The 23,400-nt window shown below is 42.7% G+C and overlaps 1 protein-coding gene across 3 annotated transcripts in view; it reads right to left on the reverse strand.

Annotated features, from left to right (window-relative positions):
• The window catches only part of Sos1 (SOS Ras/Rac guanine nucleotide exchange factor 1), an 84,035-nt gene extending 64,762 nt beyond the window's left edge, over positions 1-19,273 (reverse strand). For 2 of the 3 annotated variants that reach the window (XM_076942325.1, XM_034514159.2), the window contains exons 1-2: positions 19,044-19,273; positions 283-408 (exon numbers count right to left, since the gene is read on the reverse strand). In XM_076942325.1, coding sequence (XP_076798440.1) covers positions 283-408; positions 19,044-19,130 — 213 coding nt within the window. In that variant the 5' untranslated portion in view covers positions 19,131-19,273. Of the gene's footprint in view, positions 1-282; positions 409-14,463; positions 14,484-19,043 lie in introns of those variants that run through there. The other variant, XM_076942326.1, reaches the window with a different exon arrangement.
• Between the last annotated feature and the right edge of the window lie 4,127 nt (positions 19,274-23,400).

A 23,400-nucleotide genomic window follows, 5' to 3' on the forward strand; every position in this document is an offset into this window, starting at 1 on the left:
TTAAGGGGTCTGGTTAGTTGATATTGTTGTTCTTCCTATGGGTTGCAAACCTCTTCAGCTCCTTCAGTCCTTTCTCTAACGCCTCCATTTATTTAATGTGAAAAGTAAAATCTGCACATTTCACAGCTAAAACACATGTAAGCTATCATATACCCAGTTCAAAGTTTATAGAGATGGGTGAATGTACTGAAGAGCACTTTTCTCCTTCACTGCCATTACAACCAACATACAGGCAAGAAATACATACAGTTAATAGAGGATAAAAGTTGTCATTTGCCATACCTCCACATCTGAAGCACTCCGGGGCTGAGCTTGGCATAGCATATTTAATAATTGCAAAATTAATTCTTCAACATACTGAAGAGCATCATCATTAGACTCAAGAGTAGGGTGAACTTGCCCCTGAACCTGTAAACAAAAAGGAAAGTAATTAAAATGTAGACTAGCCTACAAATATAGATTGAATGTTATCCAAAAAACGGGGCTTCACAACCTTTGTTCCCAGACTCATACACCATGTATGCTATTCTATCTTTTAAAGATCTTGTTACCTAACTGTAATTTCAGTATTTTTTTGCATATACTATGGTTTGCAATGTCATTCAGAAATGGGAAGCATGAGGGAGAGGCTAAGGTGGTGATAAAGCATTGTTTATGTAGGACCCCTGCCCAGAACCAGTCAGGACAGTCATTCAGCATTCTACTTGGGTGAAATTGACCTCTGATGGGTCTCTGTCCTATTAACTCTACCTCCCTTATACAGTGATAATAAGACCAAGAGGATATGTCTCATGAGGTTCAATAATGAATCTCTAGCATGTAGTACTATGCAGCAAAGCACTCACAGTGCAAACACAAAGTCATCTTACATCAAAATGGGGCCAAGAAGACGGCTCAGATGACGAAAGCACAAGCCTGGTGACCAGAGTCTGATCCACATACAAATTACTCATTGTAACCACAGCCCTCCTACAGCAGATGGAAGCATAAGACATGACAACTGCCAAGAACCTGGCAGGCCAGACAGCCTGGAAGAATCAGCACAGAAGGAAAAATAGAGACCCTGTGTGCCTGCCTCAGCAGAGTGGGAGGGAGGAGCTGAATGGGGTGGGCAACAAGCACGTTGGCACCTTGTGACGCAGTCTGCTGTACTGTGAAAAGAGGGACAGTCACTTCATAATCTTTATTTGTCCTGACTTTTTGAATCACTTAAGACTGTTGGCTACTACAAAGCTTGCATTTTAATAAACAGCAAAACAATTTTTCATCCCTTTGTCACTTACTGTGGGTCAGAACTGTTACTCAGCAATAAGCTAGGAATGACAAGGAAAGCCATTCCTGATGAAAGTGATGTGTTTGAAGACAAGCATCCACTGACAGAAGGCATTCATTATGGAGAGGGTGACAGCCTCAGGCTGGGAAAATCTTAGTAGTACACTAATGGTGATTTTTCTTTAAAATGTATATCCCAAGAACATTCGCATCCATTTTACATAATTTTTAAAGGTAAATATTTGAAGGAAAATAATATTCTAACAACTCAGAACTGCATAAGAGAATATTTAAAATTTGAGTGATTTTACCAGTGAAGCAGCAGCCCTGGAAGCTGAAACCATATTCAACAGCTGCCAACCTAATTATAACTTATTTACAAGTTTTTCTACTTTACTGGATGACTGGGGTAACGTGAATAGGTATGGCTCCCATACACTCATGAATGCTTGGCCACAGGAATTGTACTGTTAGGAGGTGTGGCTTTGTTGGAGTAGGTGTGGTCTCATTAGAGCAAGTGTGTCACTGTGGGGGCAGCAGCCTGAGGTCTTTCTTATATGCTCAAGCTACACACACAAATACAATGTGAAACACACAGTCTCCTCCTGGCTGACTTGGATCAAGATGTTGAACTCACAGCTTCTTCTCTAGCACCATGTCTGCCTGCATGATGCCATGCTCCCCACCGTAATAGACTAGACCTCTGAAACTGTAAGCCAGCTCCAGTGATATGTTTTCCTTATTAAGAGTTACCTTGGTCATGGTGTCTCTTTATAGCAATGAAACTCTGACTTAAGACAATGGCTATACACAGTTAAAATAACAGAGAGCTGAGGATTCAGGGTTTTAAATCCAGTCTTTTCATTCACCAACATAACCAGGTAGTGGTGGCGTACACCTTTAATCCCAGCACTTGGGAGGCAGAGGCAGGCGGATTTCTGAGTTCGAGGCCAGCCTGGTCTACAGTGAGTTCCAGGACAGCCAGGGCTACACACAGAGAAACCCTGTCTCAAAAAAAAAAAAAAAAAAAAAAAAAAAAAAATCACTCACTAATGTGTGTGGGCATTGTGATAAACTCTGTCCTGCAAACATTTATCATGATGCTACTATCCTTTTTAAAACTCAGGGAACACATTTTACTTTTGTAAATTGAATTGTGTGCCTTGATGGTTCAAACTGTCTTTCTATATCCTCATGGCTAATTTTCTAGCAGTGAATCCTAAAGTCACTTGGAACAATGCTTCTAAGTTGCTATCAGCCAAGTTCCTTTCTGAAGGTTATTAGTGAAAGGGTTTCAGTCCCATAATGTTTGTCATACAAACATGAGACCAAGTTTGAATGACTAGAGCCCACTTAAAAATCAAAAACTGCAAAGAAAAATAAATAAAAATAATAATTAAAAAAACAAAAACAAAAACACCTGCACCTGCCAAGTATGGTATGTAGCAGTAATACCTGTTCTGGTGAGATAAGACAGGGGGAATCACCTCTCTAGCCAATTAGTGAGCGCCAACTAGTGAGAGACCCGATCTATCTAAAAAACAAGACAGCCAGTTATCAAGGCACATACCTTTAATTGAGTTCAATAACAGACATGAACAGGAATGTTACTCAGCATGGCAGCAATTCCATTTGTAAGGCACAATCACCATATTCAATAAAAGATACCACCTTATGAATTTTAAGCTACCCATAAGAACTAGCTGCCTTCATTCTTGATGGTTCACTTTATCTGCAGTAAACTCTAGCACACTATTTGCTATTATTACCAGGTTTTGTATAAATTTCTGTTTTTCTGATATATGAGCCACCCAAGGATGCTCAGGAATCCTAGGGTGAACTTCCAGAAAACAGTGTTGAATTCTGATGAATCTTTAATGGTCCTTTCTAGCTAATGTCTCTCTAAAAAGCTAAAAAGGCTTTAGAAAGCCTAGATCTTTTATTTATTTATTTATTTATTTATGCGTGTGTGTGTGTGTGTGTATGTGCCTGTGTGCATGTGCTATGTATACACATGAGTGTGCAATTGCATATAATACAGAAGGCAGAGCAGGACATAGGTTTCTTATTTTACTGACTTCAGACAATGTCTCTTCTTGAACTGGAAGCTTGCCATTTTGGATGGGCTGGCTGGCTGTTAGCTCTAGAGATCTGCCTGTCTCTCACCAATGCAGGTTACAGGTATCCAGTCATGCCTGGTTTTTGTTGTTTTCATGTGGGTTCTAGAGATCTGAACCCAAGTCCTAAAGGATGCAGAGCAAGTACAACACAGACAGGCAGGTCCCAAGAGACCAGGCACATCCACAGCTTTCCTCTGAGAAATAAAGCCAATGTCAAGGTCATTAATTTGCACACATACATCAATGCAACAGGATATAGGGTAATGAGATCATCTGTGTAATGTATCCCACCTAGAAACTAGGAAGTCTGTGAAAGCAATGACCCACCACCTTGGTGCCAAAAGCCTTCCTAGCTTGCACCTACACAAGTACCTTAAACTGCAACTAGTACTTAGATACACAGATGCCTGCCTCGGTGCTGCAGGATAGCTGGCTACAAGGTCATCATCTCCATGTAGTTTGTTTCCCACAAGGACAGTGACATGATCCTCTGTCCATAAATTAATGTTTCCCAACGAGATACCAGATGCTGAATACCCAGCTAACACCAGAACCATGCAAAGTTCATTCAGGCATGCCTAGACTTACCAGTAACTACCTTATAGGCCACTAAAAGCCTGAACACTCACCCCTAATGGAAATGACAGAGATGGCCATGGACCTGCTGAGAAGAAGAACCTGAAACGTCTGTGTTGCATCAATCAGAATCACTATGGAGGTGGCTTATCAGGTATTTGACTAAATCATGTTTGACTACCACTAAGAAGACAGGACAGCTTACATGTGAGCAGGGCATACTGCCCCTTGTCACTGCTGACCACTCCCATGCCTTCACTTTTGGTGTTCACATACACTGTGGGGAGCCAACAGAAGGCGACTATCATCCTTGCAGCCATCTTGAGCCATATACCCTGACAAGAGACTTGATTGCATTAGCCTACAACAGCTGAGCACACTCTGTTAACATCTTGTTTTAGATACCCAGGATTTTCCCTTGGGTCTGTGAGACTTAAAGGTGTGTGGCTTAAGACTTAGAGATCAGATTTAAAGATAAGACCTAAGGGCATGATTTAAAGTTGTGGCTTAGAAATGAGACATATAAAAGGGAGAGGCAGACAGAAGAAATGATTATTAGGTAGTAGGCACTTGAGACAGGCAACAAGGGATTAGACACTTGGATGAGACTAGAACTTAGGACTGGGAAACTTGGAGGCACTAGGGACTAGGAACTAGGAACTAGGAACTCAAGACTTGGGACTTGGACTAAGAAGAGAGACTGAAGAATAAACAGGATTGAATCACACTCGTCTGGTCTCCATTCCTTGCTCAGTCCTCACTCTCTCTCTTGCTGAACCCTGACCTGCAGACTGGAGCAGCTTGGGGCAGTGCGGGCTCTAACAATTTAGCCCCCAAGGCTTTTGGCAGTGCAGGTTCCAACATTGACAGAATGGTCCGTGACATTTTGGCCCCCAAGTGTGGGGCAGCTCAGGCCGCAACAATACACTTTTGGGGAGACATCCATTTTCAGGCTGGCTCCCTTCAAAGCTCTAGAATGAGTCCTTTACCACCATCATGTATGACAAAGGCCTGAATAAAGCTCTGGGTTCTTCTGTAACTGCTAGCAGGGATGCTGCCATTGCTATGGGGGTCAGCAGCTAGTGGGAACTAGGATGTCTAAACCCTGACAATCTGTGTTTGTAGGGTCCTGTATCCTCAACCAACACTCCCTTCTGGGTTCCTCCATCCCTCATAGCTCCCTGAAACCCGACTTCTAGGCCCCTGACTTTGAACCCTGAGTAGGTGCCAATCCTAGCATCCCACCATGGGCTCCTAACAACAGACATCAGATGAGACTCTCATCTCCATTCTAGGCCATTTCTCCAGTACCAAGCATTAACTTCCTCTCTGTTCAGCCTGAACCTTGTGGAGGACAAAATGGGTCCCAGGGTTCCACAGGCCAGAATAAGATCTACTGCCATCCTTTCTTCTTTTTAGGGTTCATAGCAGCTTGGGCCAGGAACCCAGTAAAGCTTTGACACAGCCATCCACTAGCCCTTCCCTTCATCTAGGTTCCAATAACAGGGGTCAAAGTAGTAACATTACACAGAAGTGGTGTTGTTTGTTCCTGGGGTTATCCATATTTTATCCTGTGCCCATTCTGTGATGGAAAATACAAGAGAACCCTTACAACTGTTAAGGTAAAGCAGGTAGCCCAAGAACAAGTCTTTTCCCAGACACACTAAGCCTATACTGACATTTCTTTTCTTGCATCCCATCCCCAGTTTGAGACAGTATCTTACCCAGGTTGTACTTTAATTTATAATGATAATGTCCAAATGCTGGGATTACACATATGGACCACTATGCCTGGCTTACACACAGATATTTGAATCAAGAGCATTTCCTGTCTTCCTGTATCTACCAATCTTCTGGGGTACATACAGCAATAATAAAAATGGACCAGTATACCTCCCCGCAAAGTACTTATTACATATCTGGCTGTACAAGCAAGATACAAGTTTAAAACCTGGGAACCTAAATACCCTATATAAGCAGCTTTGAAGTACAAATGACAAAACAAACAAAAACCTGTATGTGTCAGTTTAAATGGGAATGACCTACAGACTCACATGCTTGAATACTTGGTTCCCAATTATTACAACTACTTTGGAAGGATCGGGAGGTGTGGCCTTGATAAAGGAGGTGTGTCAAGGATTAAGAGGTGTGTCCTGGTTGGAAGAGGTGTGTCACTGGGGTGGGCTTTGAGGTTCCAAAAGACTTGTGCCACTCCTAGTGTGCTCTCTGCCTCTTGCTTGTGGATCAAGCTGTGACCTCTCCTGTGCTGTTCCAGCCGCCTGCCACTACGCCTTTATTCTATCATCATAGGCACTAAGCCTCTGGAACCATAAGCCTTGGTCATGGTGTTAGCAATAGAAAAGTAACTAATACAGTATGAAAAATAACTTCTCAAAATTTTGGTCAGGCACAGTGATACATACCTTTAATCCTACTAGCACTTGGGAGGCAGAGGTAAGTGGATCTCTGTGAGTTCAAAGCCAGCCTGGTCTATACAGAGTTCTAAGATAGCAGGGTTGCATAGAGAAAACTCTGTCTTAAAAAAAAAAAAAAAAAAAAAGAAATCAAATAACTTCATGAAAAGTTTTATATAAAAAGCAATAAACAAAGAATGATATTGTTAACATATAAATCAAAGAATTAAGAAGAAATTTTAAAATAAAGTTTTATATAAAATCTGAAAAATAAGAACAGCAATAACAGCTGAGCAAATGTGAACATACAAAATCAAATAATGACTGTCAAGTCAATGAACAGTACTGGGAATGAACCACAGAACACACTGTGCACAACAGGAAAGCGCTCAGCCAAACAACTCAAGTGTAATCTACTTGAAAAGAAACAAAAGTGGGAAGCTAATACATAAACATAAATTCAAAACATAAAAACTGTTAAACCCGGGACTGGTCACTCATGCCTATAACCCTGCACTCAGTGGGTGAGGGTAAAGGTGTATGCTAGATAATGTAGCTAGGGACAGCTTAAAACTCCAGTCAGAGCCTGGAGAAATGACCTAGCAAATAAAAGCACATACGGCTTTTGCAGAGGACCCAAGCTCAATTCCCAGCACCCACATGAGGATTCACAACCAAGGGGATCTGACATTCTCTTCTGACTTCAGTGAACACCAAACATGCACAAGGTGTACAAACATACATGCAGGCAAGATACCCACACACAGAAAGCCGTAATAATGATGATAATAATTTTAAAGTGTTATTTCAGTTGAGAGTGGTAGTTCATGTTTGTAATCCCAATACTCAGGGAGCTGAGACAGGAGGACTGTCAAGAGCTGCAGGCCATTCTGGGCTATACCGTGAGTTCCAAGCCAGCCTGAGTTACAAGAGACCTTGTTTCAAAAATAAAAAAATAAATGACATTAATCTTTGTGTTTCATTAGTCTTTAAACAAACTCCTAAGTTACAGTCACTGTTTCTATGATAGACTTTAAACCTTTAAGAAACTAAGGGAGGGCTGAAGAGATGGCTCCTCAGCTAGGAGCACTTGTTGCCCTTGAAGAGGACCCAGGTTCAGTTCCCAGAACTGTAACTGCTTGCAGGAGATCTGGTGCATCTTCTGGCCTGTGCAGGCAAAATACATAAAATAAAAAAATAAAAATAAAAAAAACTTTTTTAAAAATTAAGAGTACCAGCCCAATGTGGTAGGTAGCACATGTGGATAATCCAAAAAATTGCGAGGTAGATGCTGAAGGATCAGATGTTCAGGGTCAACCTGGACTACACTCTGTCTTAATAAACAAACCCCCCCCCCCAAAAAAAAAAAAAAAAAAAAAAAGGTCTGTAAGGATGCCTTAGCAAGTAAGGGTACCTGGCAGGCTAAGTCCATGGAACCCTCATGAAGACTGAAGGGGTGTGGTATAATTTAAAGGATGCCACTATAATAAACCTGGCCCCTGTACTTATACATAAGGAAAAGGTAGACAGTTTGCACTGACAGCCTAAAAATAAACAAATCAGAATGTACTGTCTATGAATAGGAGTCTTAATTGGCAGTAAAACTAATTATTTAAAAACCTACAAAGGGGACTATAGATACAGTAATGTTTGGCTATCATACACATGGCCCTCAGTTTTATTCTCTGCTCCATGCATCAAACATAATAAAATAAATAAATAAATGCTTAGAAAAAATCATGATAGGCTAATTAAAATATAAACTAAGTTCTATGCAGCTACTATGTAAGATAGTGCTTCTTAGCAAGAATAATAATCAAATTATACTACACAGAACATGCTTTCTCATCAACTTTTAACACTAATGAAGTAATTTCAATGGGTTTGGTCATAAGCTTTTAAAACTTAAATACTGTTTTTAATTTCAATATTAAGCCATAAGAAACTAAGACAAATATCAAAATAAGAAAAAGACCGCACACAAAGGCATGGATAGTGGTATAGTACAGTTTTCCTCTTTTAGTTTCATTTAAGTGAAATCAAACTCTGCTTTTTAGTCAGAACTTAATTAGCCAATTGTCTGTCTTTAACTTTTTTGGAAGCAATCAGTTTAAATTCTGGAAGAAAATCTATCCTTTTATTCTGATTGAACTTTACCATATAATCACATTTACTTCCTGAAATGGCCAAGATTTGTTAAACACAGTGAGGGATGCATGTTCTCTTTAGACATTGACACTGCATATAGCATATGTTTAATAACACATATACACACACACTCGCATGCACACATATCTACACTAAATAAAGCTTCTATAACTTTATAAAATCTTTCTGGTAACAGGAAATTCTGAATTTTTGAAATACATGCAAATATTCAACACTATATTATTTTAGTGTGTGTGTGTGTGTGTGTTAAAGAAGCATTGCTAGGTGTGGTGGCACATACCTTATTAATCCCAGCACTTGGGAGGCAGAGGCAGAAGAATCTCTGTGAGTTCAAGGCAAGCCTGGGCTACAATAGTGAGTTCTAGGACTCTTGTCTCAAAAAACTAAGAATGTATTCTTATTTAGCGATGTGGAATATGATCACTTGACTGACACATTCATATATAACATACTTTACTCTCCCATCCACAGCTCAGCAGATGGATGAGTCCAGAGGAATGACCACGATCGTCACACAGGGTAGACTATATTGGTATTTCCAAACTTTATTTCAATCTATTTCTTCTTTTATACTCTAAAACATCTTCCTTATATTGTTGAGATAAGCCCTCAGGAAAACCATGGTGACTCAAGGTCAGCCCAACTTTCAGCCAGTCAGGTTTGATATTGGACATAGAACTTTGACTGTGTTGAAAATCTGCTCCTGAGGCTTTCGTGGAAAGTGGGTGAACAGAACAGAAAGTTCCATCTTACCCCTGACTCTTCTGTTTGAGACAGGGGCTCACTATGTAGATCAGGCTGGCCTTGATCTCAGAGATCCACCTACATCCACCTCCAGAGAGCTAGAAGTATTCTCATTCACAACCCACTGCTTGCTGAAAGAAAGTTAATCTGAAAAGTGATCAAAGCACCAGGAAGGTTTCACTCCAACCTCAGACCACAACTCATATATTAAATTTTTTTTTTAAAGATGGAATCTTACTATAGCTGGGACTGGCCTTCAGATCCAGATCCTACTGCAACTGGTTCAAGAGTGTTGTTTTTGCATGTGGGTGTGTATTACCACATCCAGCTGTGCCATTGTTTTTTAGAGTCACACATCAGCTCAAGAAATGCATTAATTTGACTTATTTTGTGTGCATATGTGGAGGGGCATATGCATAGCCACAGGCAAACGGCTCAGTGGGAGGTACTGGACAGATGCATAAGCCTGGCCCAGAACAACAGAGTGACTTTAACTAAGTCGTCCTAGACATAAAGATGTGGTCCCCCATTCCCTGGTAATTCACACACAATAATAATAAGTAAATACAAATTAAATCTTAATTGTGAAATAATGCATTTTAAAAAGAACATAATTTAACAAAAGGCTTTGTTAAATCTTAGAAGAACAGGAGGCATATTTTTAAACATGCATACAAGATAGACCCAACTTTTCTCATTGTACAATAAATAAGAACTATATGCAGGGCATTCTTACACATGTGAGTTATTTAAGATATGACTTAAAGTCCACTTCTTTACTTTGATAGATGACAGACATACTTACCCCTACTCTATAAAATAGGTTAATACCTACATTAAAATGGTAACACAGGGCAAGGTGGCAGAAGCCTGTAGCCCAGAACTACAAAGGTGGAGAAGTATCAAGAGTTCAAGGCCATCCTCAGCTACTTATTCAATTTGAGGTCAGTGTGGGCTATAGGAGAGCCTGTTATAGATTCAGTGATGAGTGCAGATTTGCTATTTACGTGATGACTGTAAGGTACACATCAACTCCACTGAGAGCCAAGACTACAGAAACATCTTGTCTCGAAAAAATAAAAACGCTTTCAAAGAAATGTAGTTAGGGATGTATAGGAATAATTATACAAGTTAAGTGACTTGTAATTATACAAGTCACTTAACTTGTATAATTATTCCTATAACCCTACTGTAGGTCTCATGTGTGAATCTCTAGTGAAAGATCTCTGACTTTACTGATAATGTCATTTCAAATTCTGTGGACACATATAAACACTCTGACCAGAAATGGCAAAAGACAAAGTTTTTCCAGATATTGAAAACTGACATTTTTGACAACTTTTAAAAAAATGAAATTTTTCATAGGTTTACTTATTTTCATAGGCTTATTTATTTTATATCACGTGTATGAGTGCTGTGAGTGCATATGCATGTGCATCACATGCATGCCCGGTGTCTGTGGAGGTCAGACACCTGGAGTGGAGTGATTTTGAGCTATCATACGGGTACTGAGAACCAAATCTGGGTTCTCTGCAAAAGCAACAAATGCTCTTAACCGCTGAGCCATCTCTTTAACCTTTAAATACACTTTAAAAAAAAAAGAAAGAAAATTTAAACTGACAGTGTGTTTTAAGACATCAGATTCAACAAGTTTCAGAATGACTTTTTATATACATTCCTTCCTTTTTTTAATCATCTAGTGTGTGCTGTGTATCTATATGCAGGCATACATACCTAGGAATGCACATGAAGATCAGAGGACAACTTGCAGGAGTTGGTAAGCCAAGCTTGGGTCTCTGAGCTCTACAAAGTGTGGTGCACGCACACCTATGTGCGCCTGTACACCCAAGCACATACACATGGGCGCATGCATGTATGCACACACACACATGCAGGGAAGCACACACAAAAGCACACACACAGTAACCATAGACCCACAAACACAAGCCTGTTTATGCAGACACACAGTGTAATTTTTAAAAAGAGACTCTTAAAATTATCTCACCGCTTAAAAATACCTATTTTAGAATAACATATGAGGGCTTAGGGAGATGACTTATCAAGAAAAGGTTCAGTGCCAAGCCAGACAACCTGTGTTCAAATCCCCGGAAACTATTTGGTGACATTCTCCAAAACTGTCCAGACTTCAACACACATATACTATGGCATTAAATAAATGTTATATATAATAATGTTCTAAAAATAGTAACAGCATAATAATTAAGTGTCCAAATTGTAAAATTTTAAATCACTTTCCAGTGAGGCAAGAAGACTGAGTTCATGCCAGTCTTGGCTATACATCAGGACAATGTCTCAAAAACTGAGAAGAAAACACTTTTTCCCCTTTTACTATTTTCTCCCATGTGTACCTCCAACCCCATTGGAAATTTAATATGATTAAATTTATGGGGAATTCACCTGCCCATTGTTTCTGTCTGCCTCTCAGTAACCAGGATCCAAGGCTGCACTAGGTTAGTTATACAGTAATTATCTAGGCATCACTCAACTGTTTTGTTTTCTTCAGAGTTACTATCCTATCTGTGGTTTTGTTAACTGCATATTTAACTGCATAAACTAGCTCTCACTAGGAAACACAGTTTATTTGATTAGTGGAAGCAAATTATATACCATTAAAATTCTAATGAAAAATTAAGTTTTTGTTTTTATTTACTCTAAGGTATCTTTTTTTTTTAAACATATAAAATGTTGAAGGGATCAAATCACCTACTTTACATGGGGAAAACTGTAACTGAATTATACCAAGCAGGCAATTCATAGCCAGAGAAGAGCCTGGTTGAGCACAACAATGGGCCTCTCAGATTTGACTGGAGGCTGTGTAACTGACTAAGGGCCCCAGCTGCTGTCCTCTGAGATCCACCGCTGTGTTTGTGCAGTGGCCATGCCTGTGACCAGCTCCTCCTAGTCAATCACTGAGCATGGCAAGCATACTAAGGCAGACTCTGTGTTCCTCAGAGATGCAGCATTCCTGTGCTGGTCAACTTTCACTTGAAGACTTCCTGAGGCTGTGGCAAATTTTCCTTAGCACTGTAAAATCAAAGACACGTTTTTGTTTTGCCTGTTGTTCTGAAGGTGCCAGAGCCCATGGCACTGGAGTTACAAACAGTTGTGGGCTGCCATGTGGGTGTACAGTGATCCTTCAAGATTTCTCTCTATCTGGATTAGGTGGCTCCCTGGGAAGGTAGAAGCACAAGGATTATGAACTCAAAGTTACCCAGTGAATTTCAAGCCAACTTGGGCTACAGAATAAGACCTCACAAAAACAAAGTAGACACAGTGACATAGGCCCATAATCCCAGAACTTGGGACATGAAAGCAGGAGCATGAGGATTCAGAGTCAGCCTCAGCTAAACAGTAAGTTCAAGCACAACCTGTACTACTTGAGACCATGGACAGATGGACAGATGGGTGGATGTTTAAAACTTTACTTGTCAAAAAACACTACAAGTAGAAAAGTAAATTTGTAAATTATAGGCTAGAAGAAAATACACATGCCAAGCATGGTAGTACACACTTAAGATGATCGTGAGCTACGTGAGGCCATAAATAAATAAATAAATAAATAATACCTTATCAAAAGGACAGTTATCCAGAATATGCAGAATATGCATCTTATAATTCAGTACTAAAAAGAAAAAAATTCAATGTTTTATGGGAAAAAAGAATTGAGCAGACACTGACCAAAGGAATATACAAGAATGACTAATAACATAAAAGCAGGAGGCCATTGAGGTGATGGGGGGTGGTAGCTGTCTGCTGCTGCCAAACACGAGCACTTCAACTTGATCCTGAAGACCCTTAGAGTAGAAGGAGAGCATCAACACCTGTAAGCTGTTCCCTCTCTGTGTCTGTCTCTGTCTCTCTCTCTCTCTTGCGCGCACGCGCATGTGCACATACACACACACACATACACACTGCAAAAAGAATATAAAAAAGTGATCAATGTAATTATCTACCATGGGATGCAAGACTCAGTTAAAACAAGATAGCACTTCAAAACACTACAATTAAAGAGCAGTAACATCCAACCACTAGCAAGGATCATCTGTCACTGATAAGACACTTTTAAATGGTTCGACCGTCTTGGGGAAAGGTCTAGCAGTTTTTCATAAATAGATATCTATTGTGTAAGCAATATTCTTGGTATTAGTGTACAAGCAATAAAAGATGTTTATAAACAGACTCCTGTAAGAACCATAGAAGCTGGGTGTGGACACCTGTAACCCCAACATTTAGGAGACAAAAGCAGGAGCATCAGGAGTTCAAGGCCAGCCCTGGTTACATGAAACACTGTCTCAACAAGAAGACCATTTGAGCCTGTAAAATGGCTCATCTGGCACCATGCCAGAGTTTGATTTGAGGGATCCACACGGCAGAAGGAAAGAACAGATTCCTGCAAGTTGTCTTCTAACCTCCACATCTGTGCGTGCATGTGCATACATGCACAAACATAAATGCAATTTTTTAATTTTTAAAGAACATTTATGGCAGCTTTAATAATAGCTCCAAATTTAAAGCATTAGATATCTATCCAGTAGATAAACTGTGACAGAGTCACATGATGGAAAAAGGGACTGAATTCTTAAAGCATACTCTCAAATGCCTCACTAAAAATATACACTACTTGAATCCATTTACATGATATTCCAGAACAGATAAGATTAACCTGTGGTGGGATGATGAAAGGTTACAGCAGTGGCTACATCTGGGAACAGGGGCATGAAGGGACCCTCAAGAGTCATGGTCATGGTCTATTCTTTAGTAGAGGCTTTGACAGTAAACATTCATTAAGCACCACAAATAGCATCTGTATGTTCCACTGCATATAAACTTCTTACTAAAACAAAAGGAACTTTAAAAAAAAAAAAAAAGCTATTGATTTCTAGTTACTGATGCAGGTTGAAGGATTTAGGAATAAAGTAAACTTATACCTGCAACTATAAAATTCATCAGGACATCATATAAGTACCAGGTGTGGTGGTGCACCCCTAAATCCCAGCACTCGGAAGGCAGAGACCGGCAAAGGACAGCCAGAGCTAGCTTAAAGATATATAGATAGGTAGGTAGGTAGGCAGGTAGGTAGGTAGATACCCTGTCTTTAAAAAAAAAAAAAAAAAAAAGTTAGATAAGCTGGACAGAGCAGCTCATACCTGTTAGCTCATCACTGGAGGGGGAAGGGCCGAGACAGGACCATTGCCAAAAGTCTGGGACCAGCCTGGGCTTCATAGTGTTTTCCAGGCTACATTGTTAAGAGACTGTCTCAAAACAAAACAACAGATTAATGGGAGAGAAAAGTAGATAGGCATGTGATAAAGCAAACATACTGAGACAGTAGTAGATTCTAAGATGATGGCTATATTGGCATTCACTGAGAACAACTAGTCAACACAAAGCTGCATATATCTAAGTCTAAATCATATATGATTTGACACTACCTAGCACTATAGCATATTCAAGATAAGTAGACATAAGGCTCCTTTTGATTTATTGTTCTTTCACTATGTAGCTAAGAGTGACCTTAGCTCCTGGTCTTTCTACCCTCACTTCTCATGTGCTGTGATTATAGCCCTGTGTCAGCACAATAATCTAAGTCTGTTTTTATAATAACCAATGATCTGTATCAGTTTGTATTTCCTACAATTTTATGAAAATGCAGTTTATAGAACACGCTGTTTTTGTTTGGCTTTGTTGGTTTTTAGCAGGTTGGCCACACTGCATGTACATCAGTCACCTACATTCCCATTTCTGTCTTTATATAGCTGCATCACAATTCATTCACTCATTTCCTTGTTGGTTACTGATAGACTAACAGACATTTAGATTGCTGCGTGGAGCTAAATAGACCTGCCACAGTGTGTGTGTGTGTGTGTGTGTGTGTGTGTGTGTGTGTGTGTGTGTAGTGTTCTTTTGTCAATAATGGGGACTAAACCCAGCATCTCATACATACTAGGTGTATGTTCTAATTAATCTACCACTAAGCAACATCCCCTGTCCTTTTATTACTTTTCATTTTGAGACAAGTTCTTACAGCTGTCCAAGCTGGCCTTGGATGTTTAAGTGTCCTGCATTAGTCTCCTGAGTATCTGGGCTGACAGGTCCCACCAAACCTAATACATAAGTCTTTCTATAGATACACCTCATCTCTTCCATCTCAGACTTCAGAATCTGCTGCATCAGGTATCAAAACCAGCCTGCCAACTGGAGAAATAAGCCCAGATGATCCAAAAGGCCTTCAAGATCAACATGTTCCAAATCATTCCATTAAGTCACAGTCTCTCCATCCCAAAGTTCAGAGACTAGCTGCAAGCAAACCTGACTCCCTTAACATTCCTACAGCCATATAGTGAGACGCTAGGTCCTCACAGTTCTGCCTTTTCAATAGAGCTCACGTAGCATCCATTCTAATCCAAATGTGTATTTCCTTTTAGACAGAGCCTTCTTGCTTCTCTCCCTTACCTTAGGCCTCATTCTTCCCCTTCCTTGGCCAAAGTGAGCTTTCTAAACTTCAAACCAAGTGTTACTTCCCTACTTAAATATGCCTCACTGGCCAGGGGTGCTAGCCCATACATATTTATATCCCCAGCACTAGGGTAGTTGAGCCAGGACAGCTAAGCTACAAGTTCAAGATTAGTCTGGGCTGTAGAATGAGACTGTCTAAAAACAAAAGGCTTAGAAACAAGTTCTCTCTCTCCAGACATACCCACTACTACCTTCCACTTAGTCTTTTTAATATATGTCATTTATTCTTAATGCCAAGGGCAATACTTGTTCTGAGACAAGCATCAAGTATTTGTGGGATGTGATAATATACTAGGAAAGACACTGTGGGGCCTAATACATTCAGGAAAAGTAGCAGTCCTCTCTAGAACGATTTTGATAGGAAACTGAATAGGAAGGTCAGGGTAAAGCCCTCTTATAAATCCCATGCTAAAAAACTTAACTTAAAGGACATCAACAATTTTGAACAAACGTATAACATATTCGAAAATATTTTATAACTTCTGAAATATGTAAAGGGGCAGGTGGGCTGGGGGTAAGGAATGGAACTGAAAGGCTAGCACAGTGACCTCGGAGAGGAAACTCAAAGCAATTAGGAGAGCAGAGTACAAGAGCCTGGTAGACGTTGATAAGCCTAAAGTTCTGCCTGAAGGCGGGCAACAGTACACAGAGAGGAGTCCTAGGCTTCAGTTTTGAGCCAATCAAATAAAAGTTTAAAACCATTAATAAAGAAATTAAAAACGGGTGGTGGGGGTCAGTTTTATTTTGAGTGTCCCCTTACACACTTGGCAACATTTCCAAATAACTTTAACCACTGGCAAACTAAAAGTAACATACAAAGTCTAAAAATTCAAAATGCCAAACCAAAAGAAGGAGGGAGATTTGAAGACTTGCTAAGTTACAATGTTGCTTTAGAAGCTTTAGAAAATGTAACGACATTTCTAAATTATTTACGTTAACCTCTGGCAAACTCAAAGACACAAAGACACTTGTTCAAAATGAGTCCTAACAGGTGTCAGGCACAGAACCTGTGTAGGAGTCCAATAGAGAGAATAGCTAAAGTGAATATGGACAAGTAAATTAGGGCTTAAAATTCACTGCTGAGTTAGGATGGGACACTAGGAAGAAACAATGGGGCACTATCCAGCTCAGCCCTGAGGGTTTGAGAAAATCTCTGATGTTGAGTAGTATTAGACCAGATAAAATGAGCAGACTATCCAAAAAGCCTCAGGTAAGAAAACGCACAGTTGGGCATTATACAAGTAGTTTCAAGTCTGAAGAAAGAGTTCAAGATAAGGACACACCCACACAAAATGTCCAAAGACACATCTACATGAAAGGCCCAACACAAAAGATATTTCAAGTTTTAAGCTACAAGAGCATAGAGAATATGTGAAACATATCCAACCTTGTCTTGGGGTCTTAAGAGCATTGCAGGTGGGAATTTAAATGAGGGGAAGAACCTCACACATTAGGGAGACTCTGTAAACTCCCTCTTCAGATCACTTCTGCAGGGAGGTCTCTGCTTCAAAAAAACCAACCAACAAAGCTATAGAACACAAGCAACGCTGTGGTAAACTGGAGAGAAAATCCTTTCCAAAGAAGGCAGTTACTCACAACTGTAGCAGTTTACTGATGGTTAAAATGTATAGCCAGTCCACCTATAACTCAAGACAGAAGAACTCAGATGGTATGTGATATTTCTCATTTTAAGATACTGGTGACTAATTACATAAATTGAACAACAAAACAAACAAACAAACAAAAATCCACAATGCCAGCCACACAAAGATTTCAACAAGGACCATCCATGTGGCAGGTTAGAGTAGTCTGCCAACTTCTACAATGCTCTTTCTACCATTCTAAAGGATCCTCAAGTGTTATTTTGGAAGTTTCCTTAGAATAGGAGCTACTTGCTTTTAAGCCATATACCTCAAACTGGTAATGTTCTATGGGAGCTTTTGTACATATAAATCAATTTTTCTGTCTCATCTTGTCCTGTCAAGATACCAAACTTCTAGCGTCATGAGGCATTCTTCTCCAATTCTACAAACTATGCAGCCAAGTGTGCAGGTAAAGCCAATGTAAAAGTGGACTGAAGCCTCATGGGACCATTAATGATGCACAACAAGGTCGTCTCTTTGACGTCCTTAGAAGACATACAGAGGTTTGTAAGTTTCGAGACACTTGAAGATAAAAACCAGTAACCTAAGTCTGAAAAACAAAGCAAACAGTCCCCACCGTAAGATACCAACAGGGGAAAGGGAGAGCAGGGCAAAGGAGAAACTTAAAAGGTGCTGGCCTCTGAGGAGTATGAAACACCTTTCGAAACTTCCTGGTAAAATAGAAAAGCTCTGCATAATGGTACAGCAAACACTTGGTACTCAGTAGTAACAAAACTGTATCTTGGCAAAGATAGCATGAAAATCATGAGCAAGAAATCGAGTTTAAAACTATTGGAAGGGTAAAACAATTTCTACAGGTAAGGCAAATGAAAACAAAAAACAATCTGGTTGTTTTAAAATCGATTCAAACACGCCCGTTTCAGATGTTTTAATGCAGTATTCTCTAAGTCCCTACGTGCAGCTTTAGAAGCTGAAGCTTTTAAAATGTAGCAACATTTCCAAATAATTTAACCTCTGGCAAACTCAAAGACACAAAGACTAAAGATGCAAACCACCAAACCAAAAGACGTTCGAAGATTCTCAGACACTTCAAAGAACCAATCTGAATACAGTGGCATGTGCATCACCGCTGTAATGGGGGTGGGGGTGTCAAAAGAGCGGGGAGTTATGACTGAGGACGAGCAAAGCCAAGCAGGCCATGTTCTTGCTGGCAGGCAACCTCGCAATTACTTAGGCAAGCACTGTGGCCAGGGCACTTTCGAGCCAGTGAGAGCACTGGACTCCTAAAACGAGAGGTTGACCGCAGCTCGGTAAGATCCAGAAGGTAGGTAATGGCCTTCTTTGACCTCCACGGAAAACCGAGGCTCCTCCAACCCTCGCCTCCGCGCTTGGATGATCCAGACCAACCCTTCCCGACTGTGTGCGGCCTTCCCACGCATCCCGGGCTAGTGACAACAGCTGGAGCAGCGGACGCGGGGAACCTCGCAGCCTGAGCAGACCTCCCCGAGACCGGAGACCTGGAAGAAAGACTGCGGTGGCGCCCCGCCTCCCCGCCCTCGCCCGGCCCTGCGCGGACTGCGGCCGGGAAGCGGGTTCCGCGCCCCTACCTTTTTCAGCGCAGGCACCAGCAGCCCCCTCCACTTGGGCGCGTTCTCCTCGCTGAAAAACTCGTAGGGCAGCTGCTGCGCCTGCATGGTGCCCGCGGGGCGCCTCGGGGCGGGCGGAGGGGCGGCGGCTCGCTGCGCGGAGAAGGGCTGCAGCCCGCGCACAGCCCGGCCCCCTCGGGGCGCCGCGCGGCCCGGCTAGCGCTGGCGAGAAGTCTGGGGGGCGAGGCCCGCGGCCGGACACCCACCCGACACGCGCGCCGCTCGCCGAGAGCCAACGCAGCCCGGCGGTGGCGGCGGCGGCATCCCGCACCACCGCCCCGGGGCAGGCCCCCCGCTCCGCCCCGGGCCGCCCTCCGCCGGGACTGCGCTCCCCGGCACGGCCTGGCCCACCGAGAGACGGCGCGTGGAGGGACGCTCGGGCCGGTGGCGCTCGCTCGCCGGCGGGGAACTCAAGCGAGAGGCCCAGAGCGGAACGGAGCGGGGGCCGGGGTCGCGTGGGGAAGGGGAAGGGCCCGAGGTCGCTGCCGGGGAATCCGGCCGCTCGGCCGTCGCCGCTGCTGCTGCTGCCGCCGCCGCCGCCGCCGCCGCCACCGCCGCTGCCGCCGCCGCCGGTGTAGCGCTGGAGCTTCCTACTAACCAACTGAACCTGCTCGCAACTGAGCATGCGCCGCCGGCCCCGGGTAGTTCGCTCCGGGTTTTCCGGCTGCCCGCGCATGAGGAGGGGTGCGCGCCAGAGACTGGGGAGGGCGCTCGCAGAGGCGGGGCTGAGGGACCCTGAAGGCGAACCCGCGACCCGAAAGCCTGGGTGTGGGGGCCTGCGAGCAGGCAAAGCGCCCCCTTTGTGTGGTCCGACAGGCGGGGAGCCCATCCAGCTCTAGGAGATTCTAGGCCCTGTGTTTCAGAAAAGGGTTGTGTGTACTTTGTTCCCAACACGAAGATAAGGAGTGCCCTGAACATGCACTGTATACTAAACAGATTGCACAAAAGATAGATTCCTCTCACCAAAAAAAAAAAAAAAAAAAAACGACTGCTCAGTGTTTGTCTGGTGGGAGGAGAGAGATTGCCTTGTTTCCATCTGCCTTTCCTTGTCACGAGCACGCAACGTTTACGTTACGTATAGTGTAGTATTTATTGATCGTGTGTCTATTCAAACCCACAAGCTTTTATTTATAGATTTAGTCCATCCGTCCTGCTTGGGATCTTTCAATAGCTTCTGGAAGACAGGGATTTCCCCCCAACCCCCTCCCCGACCCCGCACCTCGCCTTGGTACACGACCCAGAATAGAGACGTGAAAATCGCGGAATGCTATAAAGGCAGTTCCTTCCATCCTAAGGATGGAGGTGCTTATTATAGTGGCACTGTGCGACGCTATGGCACGTTGTGCTGTACCATCGAACGCTTTCTGAGTAAAGTGCTGTTTTAGTTCTCAGTTTTCATTTCATAGAGGAGAAGACAGTTTGAAGAATTAGCCTGGGCTCAAATTGACATTATGTCTTGCTGTTTTAGAGTGCAATAAATAAGATCTCGAAGATGAAAAATGTTTATCTTTTAGACAACCTCGTAGGATCTGAATGAAATCTTCAAGTCTTTCCTTTTGTAATATATACACGGATTTACATCTTTTTTTAAAAAATCCCCCTTTTGAACGTGCTCAATAACAGTTTGAAGTCCATCCATTAACCATCAGAGTTATTACAGCAGAATTATTACAGCAGAGCAGGCCTGCTGGTGAAATGGCTCCGCCAGTAAAGGGCACTGCAGCCAAGTCTGAGAACCCAAGTTCTGTCTCAGAGACCCACATGGTGGAAACAGAAAACCAGAATAAACGTGCGCAGTGCCAGGTGCACCACACACCAGATAAATGTAATTTTTTAAGAGAAAGGCAGAGAAATTATAGCTTAGGAAGGAGTTAGAAAAGGAGTTTCAGGGAACAACTGATACATCAGTTATTTTCAACAAACCAGTTTGTGTGGTCTTAAGTGACTGAACCAGATCAACTATTATAAAAACTATTCCTTGGCTTCTTGTTATTAAAACACATTTCAACCTGCAAGCAGTGGTGCAGCCGCTGATCCCAACTGTCGGGAGAGAGGTAGAGGCAGAGGAGCAAGACCAAGCTCAGCTGCGTGGTGCGTTCCAGACCAGCCAGGGCTGTTACCATTCTGTCTAAGCTCCACCCCATAGTTACCTGGCAGCTGTCAGGTATGCTCCTCCCCACAGTTACCAGGTAGGCCTGACCCACCATAAAAGGGGCTGCTTGCCCCCTCTCCCCACCCCACCCCACCCCAGCCTTCTTGTTCCTCTCTTGCTCTCTTGGTCTCTTGCCTCCTCACTTCCATTCTCTTCCCCCCCTCCCCCCATGTGCTCATGGTCTCTATCTATCTATCTATCTATCTATCTATCTATCTATCTATCTATCTCCCTGCCTCTACTACCCTCTTAACTCCCCTCTATACTATACCGTCCTGTGGCTGGTCCCTTGGGGAAGGAATGCCACAGCATGGGCCCGTTGAGCCAACCTCTTCCCCCATACCCCACTACACCCCCACAGAACATAACCCCCTTTCTCTCTTTATTAACACATTAAGGGCTACATGAAATGCTATCTCAAAATCTAAAGAACACACACTTCAAAGTTCTGCACAAAGCTATGAATCTGGCACCTACTTAAAACAGTCTTAAGGTTTTCTCTCAACTGTCAATCATGGTTCATCACACTCTAGTCACTCTAACCTTGTCTAGTCCCAGAAAGCACCACTTCTGCTTCCATGGCTCCTCCCAGTCTGGAGTGCCTAGGTGTTCACATGGCTGGTTCTAAACATCCAAACCTCCCAGAAGCCTATTCTGATCAGTCTAATTAACTACCATCCTTTATAACTCTTTCCAAGTACTCAGTCATCAATTTGTGATCTCCCCTCACTAGAATGTAAATGCCCCCCAAAATCAACATTTTATGTATATAGTTCATTATCATAGCCCAGATTTTATTATGTATGCACAGCAGGAGACATTGCTTTTAATTGTATCAAAGTTGCATAGAGGAAACTTGCAGTAAGAATACATAGAGTTGCCAAGTAGTGGTGCAAGTCTTTAATCCCAACACTTGGGAGGCAGAGGCAGGAGAATCACTTTGAGTTCGAGGCCAGCCTGGTCTACATAGTGAGTTCCAGAACAGTTCGAGCTACATAGAGAAGCCCTTTCTCAAATAAAATAAATAAATATTCTATAAAGTTATCGCAGGAAAATAGGTGATCTTTGAGATTATGTGAGCAAAATCTAAATGTACTCCAAGATATCAGAGAGCATTAAGTTATTGGTAACTGAACTCCAAGATTCCCTTGCACTAGGAATCTGACTTAAATACAAAGGAAGCAAGCCCTAGGAACATAGATTGTCAGCGGCCAGGTCAGTTTTTTCAGCAGTGTGAAATTCTGGCTGCAACCTGAAAGCAAGTGGCTCAAGGGAAATTGCTTCCTAGCAAGAGGGGATGCCAGGGCAACTAAAGTCGCGGGGCTCTGGAGCCTCTGCCAACTGTCTGTCTACATCTTTTAGGACAAAAGCAAACACCTAGAACAGCAAGCAGATAGTAATGCCACGCACAAACGCCTCGTTTTCACGCAGAAGGCCGCCGAGTGGCGGCGCAAGCGCAGACGCTCCCCTTGGCGCCACTCCACGGTACTAGGCAGCCTCACCGCCAGAACGGAGGTGACGCACGGGGGCGCGTCTGTACTCACTAGCCGCATCCTAAAGCAGGAGCGTCCAGGCATTGTAGCCGAGTTCCGAGCTCATCAGACCTGGAGCGTCAAGGGAAGGGGCGGGGAGGACGCTAGGCCCCGACCGCGCTCCCTGCAGGTGAACTGGTGGCCCTGCTGACTGGGAGAGGACCACCTGCTTTCCTCCATCGCAACCACAGTAATCCTAAAGCCGGTATGGGAAATAGCCGCTTTTCTGTTCCAGAGTATCCATGGCGTCGCAGGACAAACTCCAAGGTCCTTAACCTGGTACTCGTGGTTTTGCACAATCGCACCTGTACTTCAAACACATCTCTCCCTCTGGCCTCCCTCACACCCATCACTGACCCATGCACGTGCTGTTTGTTCCAAGTGTTTGGAATACCTGTAATTTCTTCTCCAGTCCGTGCAGCACTGTCCCACCTCAGACCCTAGAACTCTAGGACTCTCACCTAGTTCCCCCCACACACCCCCACCCCACCCCAAAGCTTAAAGAATCACGTCTCTACAGTCCTCAGTCCCCATCCGTGGTTCCTGTTTGTCAGGGTCAAACAGGCATTAGAAACACCTACTTCAACCATTAACATTTATAGCCGCCTTCTGAAGCATATTCAACTGTATATTC

The sequence above is a fragment of the Arvicanthis niloticus genome, chromosome 11, assembly GCF_011762505.2.
Source record: "Arvicanthis niloticus isolate mArvNil1 chromosome 11, mArvNil1.pat.X, whole genome shotgun sequence".
In the NCBI taxonomy this organism is placed as follows: Eukaryota; Metazoa; Chordata; class Mammalia; order Rodentia; family Muridae; genus Arvicanthis; species Arvicanthis niloticus.